The sequence below is a fragment of the Lacerta agilis genome, chromosome Z, assembly GCF_009819535.1.
Source record: "Lacerta agilis isolate rLacAgi1 chromosome Z, rLacAgi1.pri, whole genome shotgun sequence".
NCBI lineage: Eukaryota > Metazoa > Chordata > Lepidosauria > Squamata > Lacertidae > Lacerta > Lacerta agilis.
The window spans coordinates 1979781-2005501 of NC_046331.1; the positions used below are offsets into that span (position 1 = coordinate 1979781).

Consider the following 25721-nt stretch of genomic DNA (forward strand, 5'->3'; position numbering starts at 1 on the left):
GACAGATGAGAGGAAGCGCCTCTTCACACAATGCATAACTACCGGTAACTTGCTCAGCATTGCAACAGTAGAATGTGAAGATGCCCTTTTGCCCACAGTGTGTGTGTGTGTGGTAAGGTGTATTTACCACCATTAGCTGCAGTGTAGAAATGGAGCCTTCCTGTGCAATACACTGCCTTTGTGGGTGCCACAGGGGCCTACTGCTATATTGGGTTTTCTGCCTATTGGTAGGTTTTATTCTGTTTGCTGATTTCGTGCTTTATTGCACCCACGAGAGGAGGTGGACTCTCCTTCCATGGAGGTTTTTAAGCAGAGGTTGGATGGCCACCTGCCATGCAAGATCTAGTTGAGATTTCTGCATTGTAGGGGGTTGGACTAGATGACCCTCAGGGTACCTTCCAACTCTACAGTTCTGTAGTTCTGTTATTCTTCCCTCCTGTGGTTTCCAGCAACTGGCATTCAGAAGTGCTACTGCCTCTGACTTTGGAGGCAGAGCACAGCTATTGTGGCTAGAAGCCATGGCTAGGCTTCTCAGTGAAATTGTCCAATTCTCTCTTAAAACCATCTGAATTGGTGGCTGCCACTGCCTCCTGTGGGAGGGAGTTCCATCGTTTAACTATGTGCTGCAGGAAGAAGTCCTTTCTTTTGCATGTCCAAGATTCAGTTGCTTCATTAGATGTCCACGAGTTCTAGCGTTAGGAGAGATGGAGAAAAAAATGCCCTCTAGCCACCCACTTTTTCATACCATGCCTATTTGTATTCATCTCTCTTGTGTTTTCTGCCCCTGGCTTTGCTTGCCTGCTTTTTCCTTAGCTAAAAAGGCCCAAATTTTGTAACCTTTCCTCATAGGGGAATTATTTCTGCCCCTCAGATCATTTGGGCTGCCCTTTTCTGCACCTTTCCCAGCTCTATGGTTTCTGCAAACCCAGCTAATTCATCTTGGGTGGTTTGTGGTGTGATTGCAGTTTGGTTTAGCTGCTAATTAATTTCTGCGTGAGATATTTTTGCTGGTTTTGCTAGCAAAAATGTCTTGGTGGAGTTAGCATTGCAGGGAATGAGAGGATCAGGGCTGGCAGGGTTGGGCGCTAGCCAAGTAACAGTTACACCCCAGCATGGGGGCCCTTTTTGCAAGAGTCCCTGGGATCTGCTTCAAAGAGCACACCGACCCCCTGTGAGACGATACTGACCCCCAGGGAGTAGGGCCTTTTGCAGGGGTCCTCCAAGCATGAGTGAACAGTGTTATGTGGCAGCAAAAAAGCCTATGCTATTCAAGGGTGCATCAATAGAAGTCTAGCATCCAGGACAAGGGAAGTAATAGCACTGCTCTATTTCACTTTAGGACATGGGTGGTGCTGTGGGTTAAACCACAGAGCCTAGGGCTTGCCAATCAGAAGGTCGGTGGTTCGAATCCCCGCGATTGGGTGAGCTCCTGTTGTTCGGTCCCTGCTCCTGCCAACCTTGCAGTTTGAAAGCACACAATGCAAGTAGATGAATAGATAGCACTCCGGCGGGAAGGTCAACGGCGTTTCTGTGCACTGCTCTGGTTCGCCAGAAGCGGCTTAGTCATGCTGGCCACGTGACCCAGAAGCTGTACGCCGGCTCCCTTGGCCAGTAAAGCGAGATGAGCGCCGCAACCCCAGAGTCTGCGACTGAACCTAATGGTCAGGGGTCCCTTTACCTTTATTCTGCCTTGGTCAGGTCACACTTGGAGTCCTGTGTCCAGTTCTGGGCGCCACAGTTTAAGAAGGATATTGACAAACTGGAATATGTGCAGAGGAGGGAGGCCAGGATAATCAAGGGACTGGAAACCAAGCCTTAAGAGCCACAGTTGAGGGAGTTGGATTTGTTTAGCCTGGAGAAGAGGAGACCGAGAGGTGAGAGGATAGCCATCTTCAAATACCTGAAGGACTGTCACATAGATGACGGAGCAAGCCTGTTTTCTTTTGCTACAGAGGGTAGGACCTGAACCAATGGATTCAAGTTACAAGAAAGGCAATTCCGGTCAAACAGTAGGAAGAACTTTCCTATGGTAAGAGCTGTTTGACTGTGGACTCCCTTGGGAGATGGTGGCCTCTTCTTCTTGGGAGGTTTTTAGAGGTTGGATGGTGATCTGTCAGTGACTCTTTGGCTGTGAATTCCTGCATTGCAGGGGGTTGGACTAGATGACTCTGTGGGTGCCGTCCAACTCTACATGACACTATGGAATGCTGGAACCACCACTGGAAAGGAGCCAGTATGCGCTGTTAGCAGGTGAATGTTTTGGGGGCCCTCCTGAGAGAGTGCCTTGTTGTAGCAGGGGGAAGAGTCCAGCCTGTGCTTTTGTTGCCTCTTGAAGAGAACACCTTGGGCCTTGCCCAGCCTGGCCCTGCACCTCAGAGGTGAGATGGCTGTGACCTTGCTATGCTGTCACTGTTTGTGCTGCCTCCTCTCCCAGAAGGACCCTGGGGCTCACTCCACAGTGGATTCAGCCACGCATCCTGCTGCGACAGTCCGTGTCCTCTCTCTCTCCTCCAGCACCGAGGTGCAGCACTGAATGCATCAGGACAGGATAGCTGCAGCAGCAACAGAAGCTTCAATTTGGTACTTTTCAGGGGTTTCTTTACACTTGAGAAATCAGGGAGTCAGGATGCCTGATTTAAGTGCAAGAAGAGGATGTAGTAGCAGCAGCAGTAGTAGTAATGAAACAGTATTTATTAAAATTTTTATATTGCTGTTTCAGAAAATACCAAAGCAGTTTACATTACAGCAGCAACAAAGTTCAGTAAAAGCAAAAGGTCTTAATAATGCCAAGGGCAATGGCAGAGGTTGGGTAGCCGTCTGCCAGGGATTCTTTAGTTGTGGTTCCTGCATTGCAGGGGGTTGGGTTAGATGACCCTTTGGGTCCCTTCCAACACTACGATTCTATGATTTTAGGAGCCTGCAGTAGTGGGTCAAGGGGAAGAACGCTGTTTGAATAGAGGAGGTTTTAGTGGGTGGCTAAACACCCTGCTTTTGGTGCTGGCTGAATCCCAGTATGGAGTGTGTTCTGTGTGGCAGGGGCCACAAAAGACAAGGCCCTTCTGCAACTTCCCACCCAGTGGACATCTGCTTAGGCGCAGTCAGGGAGGGCACCTGCAGAGCATAGTGGATAATTTAGTCTTCCCCTCCCTCGCTGCTCCTGCTCTCCAGAAGTCCACAGCATCATACAGAGAAGCAGGGGCATGCTGAGAGGTGTCCCTGGAGACCAGAGAGCGACTGGAGGCTCAGGGAGCCATCTGGGGCTACGCTATGTTTGGTCTGGAGGCTGTAGCAGCTGGTACAAAATACAGAGGCAAGGTTGATTGTGGGGCCCTAGTATCACCAGCATAATAAACCATTGCTTGTGGATTTTCAATGGCTGCCAATTTGCTACTGGGCCAAGTTCAAGGTGTTGTTACTAACATACAGGTATAAGGCCCTAAACAACTCAGGTTGCTTGAGAGAGAGAGCCTTATCCCTTTATGCACCCAGTGAATCGCTGTGGTCTGTGGGAGAGTGTCTCCTGCAAGTTCCAAAGACCTCAGGGGCTGACTCCGCAGTAAATCTGAGCAGGGCTTTTTGTGTGGCTGCCCCTGTCCTGCGGAATGGCGTTCCTGTTTGAGATACTGCAGGTGCCCACTATCTGCACTCTCTAGAAGAAGTGGGACGGGAGGCATTTTTGTCCCATCAGGTTTTCATCCCAGCTGCATGAATGGGTCTTCACCATGAGTGTCCTCAGGTTTTGGTTTTAGCCTTGGTTGAAATGTATTTGTTCTTGTGTTTTTAACTGTTTTTAATAATCCCATGTGTTACATTCAGGCACGTCCAAAGTCCGTCTCGGGGGCCTAATTCGGCCCACCAGTCGGTTTAATCCAGCCCCTGTGGCAGTCTGTCTCCTGGGGTAAAATCCTTAAATAAAGCTCAACAACTTTGGTCAGCCCTCACGCATGTTCACTTCATCAAATCTGGCCCTCTTTGAAAAAAGTTTGGGCACCCCTGTGTTAATTACACTGAGAAGTTTAGAAAGCCATTATTAAATAAATTGTAATAATAGCTTTTAATAGGAGCTACAAAGAATGGTAAGTGTGCCATCCTGACTGTTAAAATCACTTTCTCTCCATAAAAATAGTAATTAGCTATATCCCTGACCCTGCCAATGGCCCCACACACTCCCACTTTTAAAGAGGGGGTCACTATGAAAAAGATATTTCAAATTCTGTGAGATTAAAGAGTTTCTGCCCCATCTGCTTTTGACTTTGATAGGGGCAGCTGAGAGCAAGGTCTTGGTGCAAACAGCCCCCCACCCCCACCCCACTCAGTGTTCTTCTTCTTCTCCTTCTTCTCCTGTTCTTACAATGCCTATTATTCTAATAGTCAAGAGTTTGGTAAGCTGGTGCTACATGTTTAATAAGCTTTGGGACCCAGGACCATGACACAGATTGGTTTTTTAAAACATGCATTTGCTGGTTTAGATGCAAATTTAGGTTGAGTTTTGGAGAGGGGGATAAAACCAAGCTCTGGCTAGCAGAGCTTACTCTGATGAGATGCCAAGAGGATTTTCTGGACCCAGTATGCCGTATGTGGTGGATTGGGCCCCCTGCCCCACGGTCACTCTTTTAGCCAGAACTACTAGTTATGTACACAAACTTCCTCTTTGCAATCCAGGGGTCTCAATGGCCACCACTGGCACGTTTCATTTGCAGTGCACCCAGTTACCCTGGAAGCATCTCACAGGTGCCCACCCAACCTCTGTTCAAAAGCTTCCAATGAGGGAGAGTTCAACACCTTCTGAGGGAGTCCGCTCCACTGTCAAAGCATCAGTAAGTTCTTTCTAACATTTAGCCAGAATCTCTTTTCTTGTCATTTGAATCCATTGGTTCGGGTCATACCCTCCAGAGCATCAGGAAACTAGCTAGCTCTGTCTTCCAAGTGACAGCTCTTCAGATATTTGAAAATGGCTAGCATATCACCTCTCAGTCTCCTGTTTTCCTGGCTAAACAGACCCAGCTCCTTCGACTGTTCCTCTTAAGACTTTGTCTCCAGACTCCTGATCATCTTGGTTGCCTTCCTCTGCACACCTTCCAGCTTGTCAATATCCCCCTTAAACTGTGGTGTCCAGAACCAGACACAGGACTGCAGGTGGGGCCTGACCAAGGCAGAAGAGAGTGACACTATTTCTTCCTTTGAAAGTATTTTCTTTCTACCTGAACATACATGGGATTGAACCTGGGATCGTTTGCATGCAAATTGTATGCTCTTCCAATGGACTTTGGCCCTTATATGTCCATGTGTGTTGTGTGTTGCTGTTTTGCCTGCACCCTCTGAAAAGTGCCGTAGAAATAAATAGCAAAGATGGTAGAGATTTGAAAGTATTCAACAGCTTGAAATGAGTCCCTTTGTTTGGTTATTGTTTTTATGAAGGTGTGTGTGCGGGTGTTTGCTAAAGTCGGCTTGGCAGCAAGGACAAAAGGGGATTTGTTTTTACTTGAGGCAGCAGTAACTGCAGCAATAGGTCCTGCCCAGTTCTGCCAGGGCAGCTCGTGTGGGTTGTTAAAGGCACACTGTGTGTTTGTTCCATGGGCTCTCTTCCCAGTCAGAAAGCTGAAAGCATGAGGCTTTGAAGCCATTAAGTGGAGTTCCTCTGTGTGGTCGCTGCCTGTTGAATTCTTATTTATTTAAGGGGTGTTCGAAATTAGCCAGCGCCAGGTGCATTTGCAACAAAGTGAAGATGCCTGGGTGTCAGGATGGTGCCTGACATCTCCACCATCTGGGGATCATTGGATCTGGACTGTTTTCAAACACTAGTGACACATCCTGTAGAATTCTATCAGTTCTATTTTATCTGCGCAATCAGAATGAATTTTTGGAACCAAAATGCTTTTTCTGTGCAGCCTGAGCAGGAGCAGTCACCATTAAGAAAAAGAGGTCGGAATTGGCAAATATATATGCAGACTGGCCCTGGATTAAGTGACTTTTCTTCTTTAAGTTCTCAGCCTAGCTCAAGGTTGTCATCTGAACTAGCCAAGTGTTTAACTAAGAATCAAGCAGTCAGCCCAACATTTGAAAAATAAGACTTTCGATCTGCCTTGTCCAAAAATGGCAACTGCAACCTTGGTTTAAGGAGCCATTTGGCGCCTAGTTTATACATCTGAGTTTCTAACACTGTATTTAATGCCACCAAGGTACACCAAGTATCAGAAACAGCTCTTTTCCCTGAGGAGTATCCAATCTAAGCTCTGGTTTGAGGGGGGGGGACAAATGCAAAGTTGTGTTTCAGCTGAGGGTGATGAATATGGGATTAATGGATTTGTCCCCTAACTTTTTCAGGCCATCGGCCCCTTGGTTCCATGAACTCATCCCTAATATCCCCTACTTTATGAAAAGCATTGTTCAGAATACAGTCGTACCTTGGACCCGAAACGCCTCGTGACTCGAACGTTTTGGCTCCTGAACGCTGCACACCCGGAAGTGAGTGCAGCAGGGTTCTCTCCCAGCCTGGAAATGCCTGGGATTGAAGCTGTAACCTGCTGCATGCAAAGCAAATGTTCCACCACTGTACCACTGAGCTACAGCTCAGGTTTTTGGTTACTGGGCAGGCAGCTGGAGGCGCTGTTTTGGAAGAGAAAATCCTTAAGCTGTATTTCCCCACCGGGGTCTACTTCTCACAAAACCTTTGTTTAGGCTGAATTCTTCTTGGGACATGCAGCACCACCACCACCACCATCACATACACAAGAATCCTTGCATGTAGAAAATTAGCATTTAAGGGGAAATGGATTGCGTCCACTGTTATTCCTCAGAGTAGACCCATTGGAGTTTATGGATGTGACTAATTTAGTTTCATTAATTTCAGTGGTTCTACTGAGTAGAGAACTTAGTTGGAGACAACTGAATGTTTTCGTTCTTTTTTATGTATATGAAGAAGTGTTCAGTTGTATGAACCCCTGCCGGGGTTCGGTGCTGGAGCTCCCCGTGCGTGAGCTTAAGCTGCCCACGCACGAGGTACCAGTTGCGGGGGAAAAGCGGCCAGCGTTCCGCGTGCTTATGAGCACGGGCGCCGGCCAAGTCTCACAATCCGAAGGTAGCTGAGTAAGACGGAAAATGACTCCGAAGGTGCGTGAGTGAATGAATGCCTCAAAATAAAATAGACGCCTCGAAAACTAATGGATGCCTCGAATCTGAATTGGAACTACTTGTAACCTCCTGCACTAACGTTTAGCAATAAAAGAAACCAAACCAAGGATGTTGTTTAAGCATAAGATTTTTCTGGCAGAAATTAAAAATTCCTAAGACCTTTTCCCTTTTCCCCAAATTGACGACAGACACCGAATATATCTTTAGTGGCTTTTGCAAAACCCGCATAGGCTCGTCTTCTGGCCCTAAGCTAAGTTTCCCTAAGCTCTCAGTCCCTGCGCGCCAATTCTTCCGCGATACTAACTAAATAAAACTAAACCGAAATATCTTCCGCAAATCTAGCCCTAGGCTAAACCTAAAAGCCTAACTAAAACCCTCACCGAAATATCTTTCGCAAACTAAACCTGACTAAAAGAAACCCATCCAGCCCGTCCAGCCCGCTCCCAAAAACCCTTAAACTAAACTTAACTAAGCTTCAACTAAACAAAACGTAAAAGAATGAACGTGCCTAAGCGGGGAGCCTCAGCCTTTTATTTAGGAACAGGTATGACATCACAACAAATAATTCAACCAATAAAACCACTGTTGCTACCCTCCAAAAAGGCGGGAAGCAGGATTAACGTTCATTGATAACTTTGAAACATTACCGGGACTACAAGTTAAGGGCGGAATAATCCTAATGGCAAAGTGACTCTTCATTCTTACTTTCACTTTCACTTTTAGATGTAAGGATACGAAAAGTAATTCTTAATAACTATTAAAATAAACAAATAACCGCGGATCTTTAACGGATCCACGAAGTGTATTCCGACAAACCCCCACCTAAGAACAGAGCCTGGCTGGATCAAGCCAAAAGGGGTCTATCTAGATCAGTGTTTTTCAACCACTGTTCCGCAGCACACTAGTGTGCCGCGAGATGTTGCCTGGTGTGCTGTGGGAAAAATTGTGTTTATTTGATTCCTATTCAAGAGAATTACTTTATATATAGTCAATATAGGCACAGAGTTAAATTTTTTAACATTTTCTAATGGTGGTGTGCCTCGTGATTTTTTTCATAAAACAAGTGTGCCCTTGCCCAAAAAAGGTTGAAAAACACTGATCTAGATGAGTATCTTGTTCCCACAGTGGCTAAGCAGATGTCCCAATGGCAAACCCACAAGCAGGACCTGAGTGGGACAGCGGTGCACTTCCCACTGATGTTCATTCCCCACCTGCAGTCTGAAATGGCGTGACTCAGGCCACATTCACACCATTTACATAATGCACTATGATGCCCCTTTAAATAGCCATGGCTTCTCCCAAAGAATTCTGGGAGCTGTAGTTTGTTGAGAGTGCTGAGAGTTCTTGGGCGAAACCTATTCTGTTCCCAGAGCTACCCATTCTGTTCCCAGAGTTACCCATAAAGAGAGATTGATTGTTACACTATTCTGCCAAATCGGAGTCACCAAACAACTCTCAGCACCCTTAACAAACTGCAGTTCCCATTATTCTTTGGGAGAAACCATGACTGTTTGTGAATGTGGTCCCAGAGGGGAGTATAGTCATTGAAATTTAATGGATCTAAGTTGGCCATGCCCATTACTCAAGAGGTTTGCTCTTGAGTAGGACTCACACTGTTTGGGCCAAACGCTTTCTGCTTTCGCACAAAAGAGCCATTAACTTTTATTACCGTATTGGCCCAAATAGAAGCCGCACCCGAATATAAGCCGCACCTTTAAAATTGGAGGGGGGAGGGAGAATTTTTTAAAAAAAATACCCGAATATAATCCACTCCGTTCCTGGCCGCATACGGGGGGGGGGGGAGCCGGGGTCCTGGGGCTGTTTGCCCTGCACTCCTAACTGCATACCATAAGGTTGTGAATATAAGCCCCATTTTAACTTTCCACGGTCAGAATTTGGGGGGAAAGTGAGGCTATAAGCCAGGCCAATACAGTACTTTAAAAACCCGGCCTGTTTCTAGGTCGAGGTTCCAGCTAAAAGGCATTGAACTCCTGACTTGTTCTAATCTAGAGGAACAGGTGGCCTTGGGTAGGCACCACTCTCCCCATGCTGTTCCCATGGAGATGTGAGAGGGAGTTTTGAGAGAGAGAAAAAGCTATCACTTAGTAGATGCCCATCTCTTCTCCTCCTCCTTTCTGTGTGGGAGCTTTGGAACCATTTCCGCACCACACAACAAAAGTGGAACAGGTGCCGACTCTGGGCGTTGGTTGATAGAGCAAAGGAGCTGTTGTTTGGATAGGAGGGGGTTTTCCCTGGGCGTGAACTGGCTTAGGAACAAGGAAGGGAATGTTAATCGCAGCCCTGTCTGCAAGGGAAATGGGGTGAAAAGGCATGCTCACATTGCAAAAGGGTGACCTTTCTCCAAGTAGAGGTGACATGTTGAAAATCAGGCATTTGTAAAGTCCACTAGAAAATACTTAAACAGAAACAAAAACCACCCAGCTGGATGAGACGAGCATATCTTGTTTCTCACTGCTATGAACTTTGAACCTCTGGGAAGCCCAGCAGCAGAGCAGAAAGGCACCATCTCTTCTCTTGCAGTTACCCTCCTGCAGCTGGCATTTTGAAGTAGACCACCTCTGAACCTGGAAGTGTCATTTTCTCATCACAGTTATTTTCTTTTCTTTATCATTCTTTATTGAATTTATATCTCGCCTTTGCTCCCCTTGAAGGCACAAAGCTATTACAAAGCAAAGACAAAGCAAAATCATTCTAAAACAGATCAAGATGTTCTAAAAGCAGTTATAGATATCAGGGTTGGCTGGAACACGCTTTTTTAGCTACCAAATGCCCGGGAGTGTTTTTAACACCCTACTCCTGGAAGTTAATAATGATGGGGACAGAGATACAGACCTCACTAGGGGAGGGCATTCCACAACTGGGAAGCTACCACTGAACAGGCCCTGTCTAGGGTCAGTGACAACCTGGCAGCCTCCAGTGGTAACTCCACCAACAAGGCTTCATCTGGTCATTGAAGGGTCCAAGGTGTTTGGTATTGAGAAAATTGCTCTTTTAGGTATCACTGCAGATAAAGACTTCCTCCTCGGTTTGAATGTGTCCTGCCCCTTTGCCAAAGCAGTGTGTTCCGTAAGTGAATTGACTGGAAACGTCTTTCTCTTGGTATGCCCTAAATCTACTTCAGGTAAATCTTGCTGGTGCTGAGCCACTATATTGCAAGTTTCCCCAGGTGGATCTGTCTGGCCCTTGATGGGGGACGAATGCAGAGCTAGATGAGCTTTTGCTTTAATTCCAGTGAATTACAGTACTACTATTTAACCACACAGCCACCCTACCTCCTGTAGCCTCAGAAGGGGGGGGGGAGGTGGCAGAGGAAATATCCCAAATCCTGCTATTTTCCTTCCCACCTTTCATTTTTTGTTTTGTCTTCAGAAATAGAATCTTGTCTAGAAGGTTTCATCCTGTACCACCTATAGGGTTGACAACTTTTTACTGGCCACTGCTCCTGTGTAGTTAACAGCACCTCCATCTACAGCCATTATCCAGGCATGGTGGCATCTCTCTATGCCAAGAACAGCTTCACCTGATTTTGCACAATTCAAGCAGCTGTCGCAGGCACAAGAACAAGCCTGGTCAGTAATTCTTTTGGTCAGTTGGCAACCGTGCACACCTCTCTTCTCTTCCCTCCTTTTTTGCCTTATAGGTTTTTTTTTGTAGTCTAATACCAACTTGACACGCCATGTGATTGTGTGTGTGTGTGTGGTGTTGTGGTTGTGTTGTTGGTGATGAGTGTTGTGTGCTTGTGCTGCTTGCAATTCTAAACCAGATTCTGTTGCTATGGAAACGCAGCAAAGAATATCTTCTTTATAAGGCTGGGGCTTGTTTTGCAGTGGGAGCCAGCAAGAAAAAAGGGATGGGGGGGAGAGAGGGGTGGTGGTGGAGAAAACAGGGTCAAGAGTTGCTGTGACCTGAAACAGACACTTTTTTTTTTGTCTGGAAGGTGTATTTGTGTCCATTCCCTGCCAAAACAGTTTCACTTGAACATAGACAGCAATTATCAAAGTTAATCAATAAGATTATGCAAAATTCTTAGCTTTGGGTTTATGCAAAGCTCTACTTTTTCACATTTTTAAAAAAATATGAAAAAGTTTCCATTCTCCCTCCCCCCTGGTTTGGGTCCTTGTAGTGCAGTGGGCTTTTTTGGGGGGAGGGGGTGTCAAAGAAGCCACATCCCAAACAAACCCCCAACCAGACAAAGATCCCAAACACATCTAAATTCCAAAAACACACCTTACGTGTTTGTTTTTAAAAGTAAAATATTTATGGAAAGAACTGCACAATGTGGTGTTTTTCTTTTGCTAAAGCAGCCTTTATGAAAACTTGACACACATTTCGAGGATGGCCTAATTGTTTTCTCTCTCTCTCTCTCTTTTGGTGCAGTGAAATGGCCTTTGTGGAGAATTGACATGTTTTCAAACATGGGTTCCTGAACTGGCGATCTTTCCATGTAGATTTATGGGGTGGGTGTTTGTATATATGTGTGTATCCACAAGTCCACATGGCTTTTGAAGGCTGGATTTGCCTCAAGGTTGGGTTAGGAACGATCGCTCCTCTTCAGTTTCTTTCTCTCTCTCTCCCCCCCCCCCCAATCGTTGTGATAAGCCAGTCCTCAGGCATCCATTTTAAGGTGTAAAAATCATGTGAAATTAAACACATTCATGAGCTGCGACACTGTTTCCACATCCTGTGGAAATATTGCCTTGTGGTTTCTTCGCTGTTTTGGTTGCCACTTCAAAAATCATACCCTGAATCCTCCGCATAAGAATGCCACAGATTTAAAACTGATTTAATAGTCATTTCTTCTTCTGTGAGAACTGTAGCTTTTGGGGGGGGGGGTGAGAGAGTGAGAGATTTCTGTCAGATTTCTCAGCAGCCTCATCACTAGGGTTACCTTTTACATTCCCAGAATCCTTTGGGGTGGAAGCCATGTTTTCCTCCCTCTTTTTATTTGTTTGACAAATAGAGACATTGCTTTATGAGGGGTCTCATAAATATAAAAAGTGCTATTGGAGCTGGCAAGGCATCTTTTGTGACCAATTTGGCAACTTTCCCCTCACTGCCCGTGGCAGCCATTTTGTGCTGGCACCCACACCACTTTTATCAATACATGAGTACTGGCATCTCAACCACCACCACCCCCACAAAAAAGCATAGGGAGCCTAGTTTAAAAAGTACCAGCTGCACATAACTGTTTACCCATAACCACTACAGTGGTACCTCTGGTTATGTACTTAATTCGTTCCGGAGGTCCGTTCTTAACCTGAAACTGTTCTTAACCTGAAGCACCACTTTAGCTAATTGGGCCTCCCGCTGCCGCTGCGCCGCCAGAGCACGACTCCTGTTCTTATCCTGAAGCAAAGTTCTTAACCTGAAGCGTTATTTCTGGGTTAGCAGAGTCTGTAACCTGAAGCGTATGTAACCTGTGTGGGAACGATTATATAATATAGTAGCAGAGTTAAACGTTCTTTATTTAAACCTGCACAACGGCAAGCGGATTGCTGACTCGTTTGAGTCTTTTGTCCTTTCTTGATTGTCAATCCCTTTATCCCCCTCAAAATAAAGGTACACATGAATCTGATTAATAACCAAAGTAAAGTAATTTACTGACAGATTCATTCATGTACATATTTAGGTTACAAAACAAAAGATATAAACTATATTAGTGAGTCTCTTAACACATCTTTAAGCAGCAGCAGCCTAACCAACAGACCAAAGACTAACTGGCAGTTGGTCCTCCCTTAGAATGTGGGACTTGACTGACAGCATCCCACAACCTGAAGTGTCTGTAACCTGAGGTACCACTGTACTGTACTTGTATTTTAATAGGTTTGTTTGTGGCTAGTGCTTTGCCAGCAGAATTTTATCATGTGCTCGCTAAAGGGTTGACATAGTAAAAGGGGAAAATACTGTATCAATATATTTAGTTATATATGGACGGGGTCAGATGGGTGGGGTACAAATAATAAAGTTGTTGTGAAGAAGACAAAAATTGATATTGGACAATGTGAACCATAAATAGCTTTCTGTATAAACTGTTGCTTCATATAAACATTGTTTCAATTGCTCATGCACCTGTGCTAAATAGATCTCCCCATAGATCCAGCAAATGGTTAAACTTAAAAATCTATATTTTTCTTTTCTCCCATTATTTGGGGGGTGGGGGTAGAGAGAAAAGCTTAAATTGTTTTAATTCTCCAGATGTGTTAGATTTTTCCTTCTCTGAATCTCAGATACCGGTAAGTTATGTCAGTCTTAAGGACCTCATTTCTCTTTGCACTTCATGTAACTGGAATTTTTCAAGTACTGTGAGCCATTAAGATGCTCTGTCGATATTATTAAATGCTCAATTTGGTCATCTCTATTCCTTGCTAGGCTGTTGCAAGGAATAGAGATATGTGACCATGATTATCCCCATATCACAGCTGAAGGCTGACCCAAGAGGGGTTTGTGCCAGCAAACACACAGATTCAAGGCCTTTGCAGCTCATACAGCTTTGCAGCTCCAGCTCCCAAGAAGCAGATCAAACCTTGCTTGCCATGTTGTAGTATATGGCAGATGACCCCCATGGGGGCTATAACTACTACACTCTGGGAAGCGTGCAGTTGGTTTGTTGATTTTGTTTATACCCCACATTTTTTCCAAGAACCAGGTCTCAAGGAGGCTTACAAAGAATTAAAATGAGCATGGCTAAAACGTAGAAAGCCAGAAACATATAAAAAATGGTCGTTTAAAAGTAATTAAGCTACAGTGGAAGTAACATAATGTAAAGCCTGCCCCCCACAAATCTATTAAAATACAGATAGCAAAAACAAGTGGTGGACATTGCTTTAATGACCATCTGCAACAACCAACATAATCCCCTCCAGATGAATGTTTATTTATTATTTATTCATTGCATTTATAACCCTCCTCTTTCTTCAAAGAGCTCAAGTTGGCGTACATGGTCCTCCCCCTCCTTGTTTAATCTCCCAACAACCCTGTGAGGTGAGTTAGACTGAGAGGTGTTGGCCGGCCCAAGGCTACCCAGTCAGCTTCATGGCTGAGTGGGGATTCGAACCCTCACCTCTCCCAGGCCCTATTCCAACACTCTAACCACTACATCACACTTGACTACCACTCCCATTAACCCCAGCCAGTATTATCAATTGTTGGGGGTGGTGGGAGTTTCAGGCCACTGAAACTTTCTCTGTCCTTCCAAGATCATTTTTGTGTCCAGATTATGGTTCCTTGTGGGAGTGTTGCTGGGTGCTTTCAAGACATGGGAGCAACATGCCTGTGGCATATTCTAGTTTATATGAGAAGGTGCAAGTTTAGGCTGAAGCTTCTATTTATTTTTATTCCATAAAATTTATATACAAATTGATTATAACACACACAAACACCGACTGCTGCCAAAGAAAACTCCTCAGAGTGGTTTATATGGAAAGAATTTCAGTGAGAGAAAATGAGAAACTCTGGCTTGTTGCTACCAGCACATACCTTCTTTCTTGCTTTTTCAAAAGCAAGAGCAGAAATGCTAGTGACATCTCTCAAATCTAAGCAAAACAAGTTTACCCCACCCTGAACTTGACACTGCCTGGCAGAAGCTGGCAAAGAAAATGGGTGTTAATGTTTCATGGCACAGAGTGACAATTGTCAGAGAATTCTCCCCTCCAACAACAAGTAAACAACGGGAGGGGCAATCTCCAAGAACAATGGTTGAAACCCAAGCTGGGCTGGTTGCAGAGAGGAGCAGATTCTGCTTCCCTGGAGGAGACTTTGGAAGGAGTTTGCCTCTTAGGATGAAGGCCAGTTTAACAATTATGCCAACCAATCTGCATGACTTCTGAGTACAGTGTGCTGCAAAACTAACATAATGAACACCAATAGGTAAAAATGTAAGGTTCTATATTTAAGCAGGAATAACCAGCTGTACAAATATAAGATGAAGGACACCTGGCTTGATACCAGTATGTGTGAAAGGGATCTACGGGTCTTCATACGCCACACCTGGAGTCCTGTGTCCAGTTCTGGGCACTGTAATTTAAGAAGGATGTTGACAAGCTGGAAGGTGTGCACAGGAGGGGGACTAAGATGATCAAGGGTCTGGAGACGAAGTCTTAAGAGGAATATAAGATGGGAAAACACCTTCATTATACACTTTTAGGCACCAATCGAAAACGTTCCTCTTTAACCAGGCCTTTGACTGGTGTTATTGTTTTTATTTACAGGTAGGTAGCCATGTTGGTCTGCCATAGTCAAAACAAAATAAAAAATAATAAAATTCCTTCCAGTAGCACCTTAGAGACCAACTAAGTTTGTTCTTGGTGTGAGCTTTCGTGTGCATGCACACCTCTTCAGATGTTTTTATTTGTTATTATGTTACATATTTTTATGCTTTTAAATTGTAAACCACCCTGTGAACCTCTGATGAAGGGTGGTATAAATTATTATTATTATTATTATTATTATTATTATTATTATTAGCTGTCACCTGTCAGCAGTCATTCCTTCAGCTCTGCTGAAAGACCAGCTCCATCAGACACCTCCTTCCCCCGAACTGTTTTTATACCACCTGTTCATTATAAGTACTACTGTTTAAGAACTGGAGCCTGAGCTTGCTTTTTTCCTCTTCTCTGCTCCCATTCCCTTGTGGGTTGTGCTGCTTTAGATTATAAACCTGCAGGCAGGGAATGCCTTGTTTTAACTGACTACACTTTAAGCCACTCTGAAAGCCTTTTTGACTGAAGGGGGGGGCGTCTTGGCTGACTCAGTGTCTCTCCTGAGAGTACCTGTAGGTGTATGGGAGGGGATGCAACGTCTTGAAAAGAAAGCTATCTTTCAAAGTTAATCCAACAACCAAGCCTGGCGAATCCCCCAATGTTTCCTCTCCCCCCACACATACATATTTCCGGAAGACATCTTAAAATCACCACCTGCTGGTGAAGTGGAGCAGGATTGGGAGGGGTGGGAGAGAACTTTCTGTATTAATTACAGCAAATAATTCTGTTGCACTCTTAGAGACGAAAGTTTATGCTATGATAAAATCTCCAAGACCGCTTCCAGGCTGCTGCTGTTTTGCTGGTTGGATCCAAACTCACACCGGCAAAATCAGAGTGCCCAATTAAAGTGCATCAGGACTTCTTTAAATTAAGTCCATTTTTAAAATTTGCACTTGTAACAGAAAAAACCCTAACATAACAATTAGATAAAAATGATTGACAAAAAGCCATTACCAGCTGACGTTAACCAGAAAATGTTCCATCAGCTATGTGAGAACAATAGAACTTTTGAGTTGGAAGGTACTCCCAAAGGTCGTCTAGCCCAATGCCATGCAGTGTAGGAATTGCTGCTAAATAATCCCTGATTACATGACCTTCCACTGCTGAACAGCTCTTATGTTAGAAAGCTCTTCCTAGTCTCAATCTCCTTTCTTTTTGTGTGTGTGTGTAGATGTAGTAGTAGATGTAGAAAACACACAATGAAAACAAAATTTTGTCGTTCAGAGTTTTGTACAGTGTGTCTGAATTTGATGTGTAAGAAAATAAATCCTTCCAAACGGCTTAGAAAATGTTCCAAGTCTTCCTTACCCTTAGAAATGCGTGATTTTTGAGTTGTTTTCACTGCAGTAAATCAGAGTCCACGTATTCTTGCACCGCACTGAAACCTTTTAAAGTCCTGCAGTGCTTTCCAATTATGGGGTGAAGAGGTTCTCTCATTATAGGCAGCACCCACGTAAGAAGTTGCTTAGGAATGTTGCTGTTTGATCATCCCATAAATTGAGAAGGGCAAGTTGCAGGAGGCTTGAACGGGGCATGTAAAACTTCATGTTACCTCTTCGGAAACAGCGGCCCAAAATTTGCATGCCAGGGGACATTCTTACCTTAAGTGGAAACATGCCCTCTGCAGGGAATCATTTTGTCCAAAGCAGCACCCCTTGCATTTAGAAATTGAAATTCTGAATCTCAGTAGGCCTTGATAGGAAAGTGTTCTGAATTGCAGTGCAGAGGCAGAGGACACCCAAATTTATCAGGTTGAAAGTCCTGTGCCTGGGTGTGGCTGATGGTTGTGAACCCCCACCCCCAGGGCATATATAGTTGTTTTATAAATTTAAAAAATGAGGCACTGGTACTCCTTACTTGGTGAGTACTAATGGTGGTGGTTCTTTGACGCTGTGTCTTGGCAGCACGAAGTGATTTGGATAAATGTGCTGAGTCATCACGACAATGCTCTTTAATGTGTCAGGATATTCTCTGCCGCCGCCTTCTACAAAACATGCTCTGAATTATTTGGCCTGTGCCAGTGCCACACACAACACCTTGTTTGTTTGTTTGTTTGTTTGTTTGTTTGTTTAAAAACCATTTCCCCCCTCTGTTGCGACACTAGCATCTCTGTTGTGGCTGGGCAGGGCCCCAAAACTGACCCACTTAACCAGTAGCTAGATGCCACCGCTGTCATCATCCATTTAAAAATCACCCAAGATTAAAAGGCAACAGAAAAGCCACACAGCCAGTGCCAAAGTGTGGATTATTATTATTATTATTATTATTATTGCCTTTTTGCTGTGGTTCTTCTTGTCCAGTATTGTACACAGCTGGAGATACCACTGAAGTAATGGGGATCCAAGGAAGCAGAATGTTGGAAGATTCAGGACAGATAAAAGAAAGCTCCCCTTCATGCAGTGCAGAGATGAATTGTCAAACTCGCTTCTGCAGGAGGCAGCAATGGCCACCAACTTGGATGGCTTTAAAAGAGGATTGAACAAATTCATGAATGAGGATAGGGTTGTTGATGGCTCCTAACCATGATGGCTCTGTTCTGCCACAATGGCTGGAGGCAGCAGTGCTTCTGAATACTAGTTGCTTGAAGCCATAGGAGGGGAGGGGGCTCTTGTGCTCAAGTCTAGCCTGCAGGCTTCCTATAAGGGCATCAGGTTGGCCACAGTAAGGATGCTGGACTAGGTGGGAGATGGCGTGGTGATATACTGTGCACTCTTGCCATTGCATGTTCTTGGTGGGATGCAAATAGGGATGATTCATTGCTGGCAGAGTTTAGGAGTGGTTGTGGCATTGCACTTACCAAGCATTTTAATGTCAATAAGTAAAAGAAACATAGAAAGAAAGAAAGAGAGAAGAGAGAGAGAGAGAGAAATTGACAAAGTTTTCATTTTAGCTAAAAATAAAAGCTTTCTTTCTTACTGGAAACAAAATAGGAATTCTTTCCAGTAGCACCTTAGAGACCAACTGAGTTTGTTCTTGGTATGAGCTTTCGCGTGCATGCACACTTCTTCAGATACACTGAAACAGAAGTCATCAGATCCTTAAATATAGTGGGGGAGTGGGGAGGGGTATTACTCAGAAGGGTGGTGGGAATAGGTGATCGGCTGATAAGTGTGGAAAGCCTGTTGACGACTCTAAATGGCTGCAATTAGTCTTGCAGGGAAAGGCAAGGGGTGAGATGGCTAAAGATAGCTTTGTTATGTATAATGAGATAAGAATCCAATGTCTTTGTTCAAACCAGGTTTCTCCATGGTTTTAAGTTTGGTGATTAGTTGCAATTCAGCCACTTCTCTTTCCAGTCTATTTCTGAAATTTCTTTGTATTAAGACAGCTACTTTGAGATCTTTTATAGAATGTCCTGGGAGATTGAAGTGTTCTCCTACTGGTTTCTCTGTCTTGTGATTCCTGATATCAGATTTATGTCCATTTATCCTTTGGCCTGTTTGTCCAATATAGAGAGCTGAAGGGCACTGTTGGTATTTGATTGCATACACAATGTTGGAAGATGAGCAATTAAATAGTCCTGAGATGGTGTGTTTGATGTTGTTGGGACCAGTAATGGTGTTATCCGGGTTTATGTGGCAGCAAAGTTGGCATCTGGGTTTATTGCAGGCTCTGGTACCAGTGTCCATGTTGAGTCCTGTTTTTGTATTATTGTGGGTGAGGAGCTGTTTGAGATTGGGTGGCTGTTTGTAGGCGATGAAGGGTCTTCCTCCCAGAGCTTGAGAAAGAGAAGTGTCATTGTCTAGGAGAGGTTGTAGATCTCTGATGATGCATTGTACTGTTTTAACTTGGGAGCTGTATGTGATGACTAGTGGTGTTCTGTTATTTTCTTTTTTGGGTCTGTCTTGCAGCAAGTTCTCTCTGGGTATCAGTCTGGCTCTGTCGATCTGTTGTTTAACTTCATCAGGTGGATATTTTAGTTCTAAAAAGGTTTGCTGTAGATCTCTTAGGTGAGAGTGGCTGAATTGCAACTAATCACCAAACTTAAAACCATGGAGAAACCTGGTTTGAACAAAGACATTGGATTCTTATCTCATTATACATAACAAAGCTATCTTTAGCCATCTCACCCCTTGCCTTTCCCTGCAAGACTAATTGCAGCCGTTTAGAGTCGTCAACAGGCTTTCCACACTTATCAGCCGATCACCCATTCCCACCACCCTTCTGAGTAATACCCCTCCCCACTCCCCCACTATATTTAAGGATCTGGTGACTTCTGTTTCAGTGTATCTGAAGAAGTGTGCATGCACACGAAAGCTCATACCAAGAACAAACTCAGTTGGTCTCTAAGGTGCTACTGGAAAGAATTTCCTATTTTGTTTCGACTATGGCAGACCAACACGGCTACCCACCTGTAACTTCTTTCTTACTGGTTACCTTTGGATAGGTTGATCTTACTTTGGGGCTGCGTAAACGATGTTTCAGAAGCTTCAGGCTGGGAATTGAGATGGGATCTGTTAATTACAGCACAATTAAAATTAGCACCTAAGCAGGAGCTTCTGATGGTCCCAGTGGCCCAGGACTAGCTGGTGAAGCTTCAGTAGATGGTAAAAGAAGTGAAATCAGAACCACTGAGTTGGAAAAAGAAGAAACCAGGATTTGATTGTCCTTATAATGTGCATGGACTTAGCTGTATATGTAGAGGCAAGGGAACCTGGGAAGCTGCCTTACACTGAATCAGAGCATTGGTCAGCCAGGGCCAGTATTGTCTACACTGAGCGGCAGTAGCTTTCCTAGGTTTCAGATGAGGAGGATCTCAGCAGTTCTACTTGGAGATGCCAGGGATTGAATCAGTGACCTTCTTCATGCAAAGTGGACATTCTACCACTCAGCTATGACCCTTCCCCATGGGAGGGGCTTCCTTGCTATAGCAGCCATCATAAAGTTAAGGAAAAAGGGTAAAGATAGCAGATGGGTTCACTAAAGGTCTGTCTAGCCCAATGTCCCATTTCCCCTAGTGGTCAGCCATTTGCCTTGGAGAAGCCAGAAACTGAGCAGGGGAAGCAACAGCCCTTTTCAGGGCCGTCTTTCCCTGGGGGTTGTAAGGGGTGTGGGGACCCGTGCGCCAAATTGGGGGGGGGGCGCTAGGCGCCTTCCACTGAAGCCGCCTAAGCTCTTAACTATCTACCTGTTATGAAATAATAAATAATTTTGATCAAGCCAGAAAAACAGAATGCATACATACTTAGGTATTACTGAAATGTATACCTACTGTTTCACTAAAGGACTTTTGACTTTGTGTGCTCATTTATCAAAGAAGTGCCATGCCAGCGGCGGCACTTGTCAGACTCAACATGTATGTTGTTCAGTCGTTCAGTCGTGTCCGACTCTTCGTGACCCCATGGACCAGAGCACGCCAGGCACGCCTATCCTTCACTGCCTCTCGTAGTTTGGCCAAACTCATGTTAGTAGCTTCAAGAACACTGTCCAAACATCTCATCCTCTGTCGTCCCCTTCTCCTTGTGCCCTCCATATTTCCCAAAATCAGGGTCTTTTCTAGGGAGTCTTCTCTTCTCATGAGGTGGCCAACGTACTGGAGCCTCAACTTCAGGATCTGTCCTTCTAGTGAGCACTCAGGGCTGATTTCTTTGGATAGGTTTGATCTTCTTGCAGTCCATGGGACTCTCAAGAGGCTCCTCCAGCACCATAAATCAAAAGCATCAATTCTTCAGCGATCAGCCTTCTTGATGGTCCAACTCTCACTTCCGTACATTACTACTGGGAAAACCATAGCTTTAACTATACGGACCTTTGTCGGCAAGGTGATGTCTTTGCTTTTTAAGATGCTATCTAGGTTTGTCATTGCTTTTCTCCCAAGAAGCAGGCGTCTTCTAATTTCGTGACTGCTGTCACCATCTGCAGTGATCATGGAACCCAAGAAAGTGGAATCTCTCACTGCCTCCATTTCTTCCCCTTCTATTTGCCAGGAGGTGATGGGACCAGTGGCCATGATCTTAGTTTTTTTGATGTTGAGCTTCAGACCATATTTTGCGCTCTCCTCTTTCACCCTCATTAAAAGGTTCTTTAATTCCTCCTCACTTTCTGCCATCAAGGTAGAATACACATGTATAAGTGTATTGTAAATAAATAAGCAAATTAAAAAGTTTGTTTCTTTTTCCTCTCTTTTTCGTAAACAAGAGTTAAGGCGTAAGTGTGGTGTCTGACATAAGCATAATAAAAGTTAATTTGGGGGCTAAACTAAATTTGGGGGTGCTGGGCGGATCTTTGCACCCCGGCAGTGCATATGCTAAAGACTCCCCTGGCCATTTTCTCCAGCATCTGCTATTAGGGGATAGACAGCTCCTGAAAAGGGAGGCTCCATGCATCCGTCAAGCCTAATATTCAAAGATAGATCCTCTCCCCCTCCCTCATGAATTTGTTTAATTTCTGTGAGCCAAAGCGCCCCCCCCCCCCACACACACAAGTGTATAGGTATCTGCTATTTCTGGGTTTTTTAACTGTACAGATCTGCGCTGGTGGTGGTTGGGGGGAAGGCCCTGGCAAAGTTTTGGGTGCTGCTGCTCCTGTTTATGGGTCTCTGTGACTTATTTCTCCTCCTCCTCCTCCTTTCCCCAGTGGGTGCTGGCTTTCGAGATCTTCATCCCTTTGGTCCTCTTCTTCATTCTGCTGGGGCTACGACAGAAGAAACCCACCATCCCTGTGAAAGAAGGTAAGCAGCCCTCTGGAGCAGGGGTCAGCAAACTTTTTCAGCAGGGGGCCAGTCCACTGCCCCTCAGACCTTGTGGGGGGTCGGACTATATTTTGAAGAAGAAAAAAATGAACGAATTCCTATGCCCCACAAATAACCCAGAGATGCATTTTAAATAAAAGGACACATTCTACTCATGTAAAAACGCACTGATTCCCGGACCGTTCGCAGGCTGGATTGAGAAGGCGATTGGGCCGGATCCAGCCTCCGGGCCTTAGTTTGCCTACCCATGCTCTGGGGACCTGGAAAGAGACCCCCACATGCCAACCTTGTAAGGTTAACCACCCCCATGTGCAGCCCATCACCCTCAATGATTCTGGAGTGGAATTTGAGACTTTTCCATTTTCTCAGATCCAGCTAATCCCTTAATCTACAGGTGCAGTTTGCCTTGAATGTACCGATGGATAAATCAGCAGGATAAATCTTTCTCGCCTGCTTGCTGGAGGGAGATGTGCACTTCACGGCTCCTTTGTGCACATGCAGTGGGGCTGTGCCGAAGTTACCTGGTTATGAGAGGGAGATAGTTGTAGGAAGTAACAGAAAATACTGGGCTGTAAAAACCACCACCACCCAAAATAGCATTGTTAGCAGTTGCTGGAAGCCTGAACCTTTGTGCTCAGGTCCTGCTTCTGGGTTTCCCATAAGGGGCATCTGGCTGGCTGCTGTGGGAAGCAGGACTAGTTGGGGCATAAACCTGATCCAGAAGGGCTCTTGTTATGTTCTTTCTTTAGGTATATTCAGTGGACACAGCCAAAGGTTTATGATAGGAAATGTTTAGTGGGTTACATATTCACGGCAGCAAGAATACAGATGGTTTGAAATTAGGCGGGGGGTGGGCGACACCAAAGTGTTTAAATGTGCAAATAAAATGCTATTATGCAATTTGGGAGAGAGCACTTTATGTTAAACTGACTCAAAAGCTTCATGTGCCTGTAGGGCAGAAAAGCTTTTGCAGCTGACTTGTGGCCACTTATTCAGCACACAAACAAAGGCTCTGCGGGACAAAGTACACCTGCTGCATTGCCTGATAGATGGTTGTGTTCATGTCTTCCTTTATATTGACATCAACAATGTTCAGGTTCCCTCCACTGGAGTGCTTATGTGAAGTTTATTATTATTATTTAGATCTGAAATATGCCTTCAGATTGGACAAAAGGGTGGGCTGTTTGGTCATTTTTCTTTTTCAGTGTGTAACACAAAATGATGTGGGTTTTCTTGCAACCATAAAAACTCAATAAATGTATTTAAAAAGAAACTCCAGGGGTAAACCTTTTTTCACAGTGCTACCTCTGTGAAATGTTTCACACCTGTTCAGTGTTTGCCTGCAAAAGCCCAAGTTTGCTCAAGGCGGGGAGAGGAGGTATCAGTAGCAGCCTGAAGACAGAGGAGCTTGCAGGTTCCTGAATTTTGGTTGGAGAGGCGTTCTCAATCTCTCTTCTTGAATGCTAAAACTGATGAGGCACCTCTCTCGATGCATCTGCACAAGTTACAGTTCTGGGCCTAGATACTGAATAGAGAAGAGTGGGCTCAAGGGCAGCAACTCACACAGAGGCGTAATGATCAGCCTTCTCCAAGAGCAGCTTGTCAAGCTGGTTGAGCGTTTAATCATTCCACAGAGGGAACAGAAACACCTACTCTGCTTGAAGTGGATTGGAAACTGAGAGCACAGAAAGGACATGAGAAGAGCCCTGCAGCTTGATCAGGCCCAAGGCCTCCCCTACTGTCACAGTGTGGTGCAGGAAATTATAAAATTATGCATGGCAAGGAGAAAGTGGATGGATAAAAAAATTTCTCCCTCTCTCACAACTTCATTGTTAACATCCAGTGAAGCTGAATGTTGGAAGATTCAGAACACTTTTTTGATTTGTTTTTTGTTTAAAGGACTTCTTGGTACAGTGCATAGTTAAACTATGGAACTCCCTCCCTCAGGAGGCTGTGATGGCCACCAGCTTGGATGGCTTTAAATGAGGATTGAACAAATCCATAGGAATGTGTGGCTCTTGCTGCCTGGTATGTTTGCAGACCACCAGAGCAGTTGCCAGACACTCAGGATGTCTGTTGCTTTCAGAGACCATAACATGCCAAGAAGCCAAACCAAATCGTGGAAGGTCATAACTTGGCAGTTATGCAGCTGTGGAGGCCCTCCACTTAAAAAGAATCTCGTATAGCAGGTGATCAGGAGGAGCTCGGAGCTTTTGCCAGCTGAAACTGATTAGATGCTGGACCAGAAGAGCTCTTTCCCAGAAAGAGTCGCACATGAGTAGAAATCTTTTAATGTCTCAAGATCAGCATGGTGGCAACCACAGCTGTTAACAGTTGTCCTTACGTGGAGTTAGGAGCCCCTTTGAGTTTAAGTAACCACTTTGCAACAAATCTTTTTGGCACTACCTTCCATGCTTCAGTTGCTTGGAAAGCTTCTTTGCCAGAAAGCTACACATGCAAATGCTTTGAGGTCAAGCAGGAGGGCTAGCTAATATCTCATAATGTAGAACCAGGGTTCAATATGACCAAAACAGATTGGACGACTGGGACAAAAAGTAACAAAATGAACTTGAACAGGGACAAATGTACAATTGCACACTAGGATGGGGAATTCCTGACTTGACAGCAGGGCATGTGGAAAGGATCCAGGGGTCTTAGTAGACCATGAGCTTAACATGAGTCAACATTGTCATGCAACAGCAAAAAAAGGAATACTATTCTAAGCTGCATCAACAGAAATATTGTGTCCCAATCAAGTGTATCAAGTAATAGTATCACTCTCTTCTGCCTTGGTCAGACGACACTTGTAGTACTGTGCCATGCTCTTTTTCTAGAAAAAGAGGAGTTGGAACTCATGAACACCTCCCTTGTTCTCTTATAATGGCAATGCCGCCCACCTGAGAGAGACCGGAACTAAGTTCCGGCTGAAAATATCCCTGGTACCGTGTCTCATTGTGCTCACAGTTCAAGAAGGATATTAACAAGTTGGAATGTGTGCAGAGGAGGGCGACGAAGATGACCAAGGGTTTGGAAACCAAGCCTTAGGAGGAACAGTTGAGGGAGCTGGGTATGCAAGATGGGTATGCAAGATGGAGCAACTTCGTTTTCTGCTGCTCTGGAGAGTAGGACCTGAACAAATCGATTCAAGTTACAAGAAAGGAGATTCCGACTAAACTTTAAGAATAACTTTCTTAGAGTAAGAAGGTTTGTTTGAGAGTGGGATGGACTCCCTTGGAAGGTGGTGGACCCTCCTTCCTTGGAGGTTTTTAAGCAGAGGTTGGAGGCCATCTGTCAGAGATTATTTAGCCATTGCCTGTATTGCAGGGGGTTGGAATAGATGACCCTGGGATACCTACCAGCTCTGCAATCTATGTTTCTAAGCAGCCATTGTCACCTTGCAGTTGTGATGTTTATGCTTTAGGGTGTTTTACTTTATCTCATACATTTTTTTCTCTCCTCCCCACCCTCATTTTTTCTTTCTCCCCACCCATCTTTGAAATATGCTTTGTGTCTCCTCTAGTCTGTAAGTTGGGTTTCCCTTTTCTTTTTCTCTCCTCCCCCTCCTTTTGCTTTCCCCAAATTATTCTGGGAAAATATGGCCATATTGACTCAACCCAGCT

At 44.7% G+C, this 25721-nt stretch overlaps 1 protein-coding gene across 3 annotated transcripts in view; it reads left to right on the forward strand.

The window, feature by feature from the left end:
* Window positions 1-25721, forward strand: part of ABCA2 (ATP binding cassette subfamily A member 2) — a 104376-nt gene that overhangs the window by 4577 nt on the left and 74078 nt on the right. For 2 of the 3 annotated variants that reach the window (XM_033138283.1, XM_033138285.1), the window contains exons 2-3: window positions 21987-22080; window positions 25622-25624. In XM_033138283.1, the coding sequence (XP_032994174.1) occupies window positions 21987-22080; window positions 25622-25624 (97 nt within the window). The remainder of the gene's footprint in view (window positions 1-21986; window positions 22081-25621; window positions 25625-25721) is intronic. The other variant, XM_033138284.1, reaches the window with a different exon arrangement.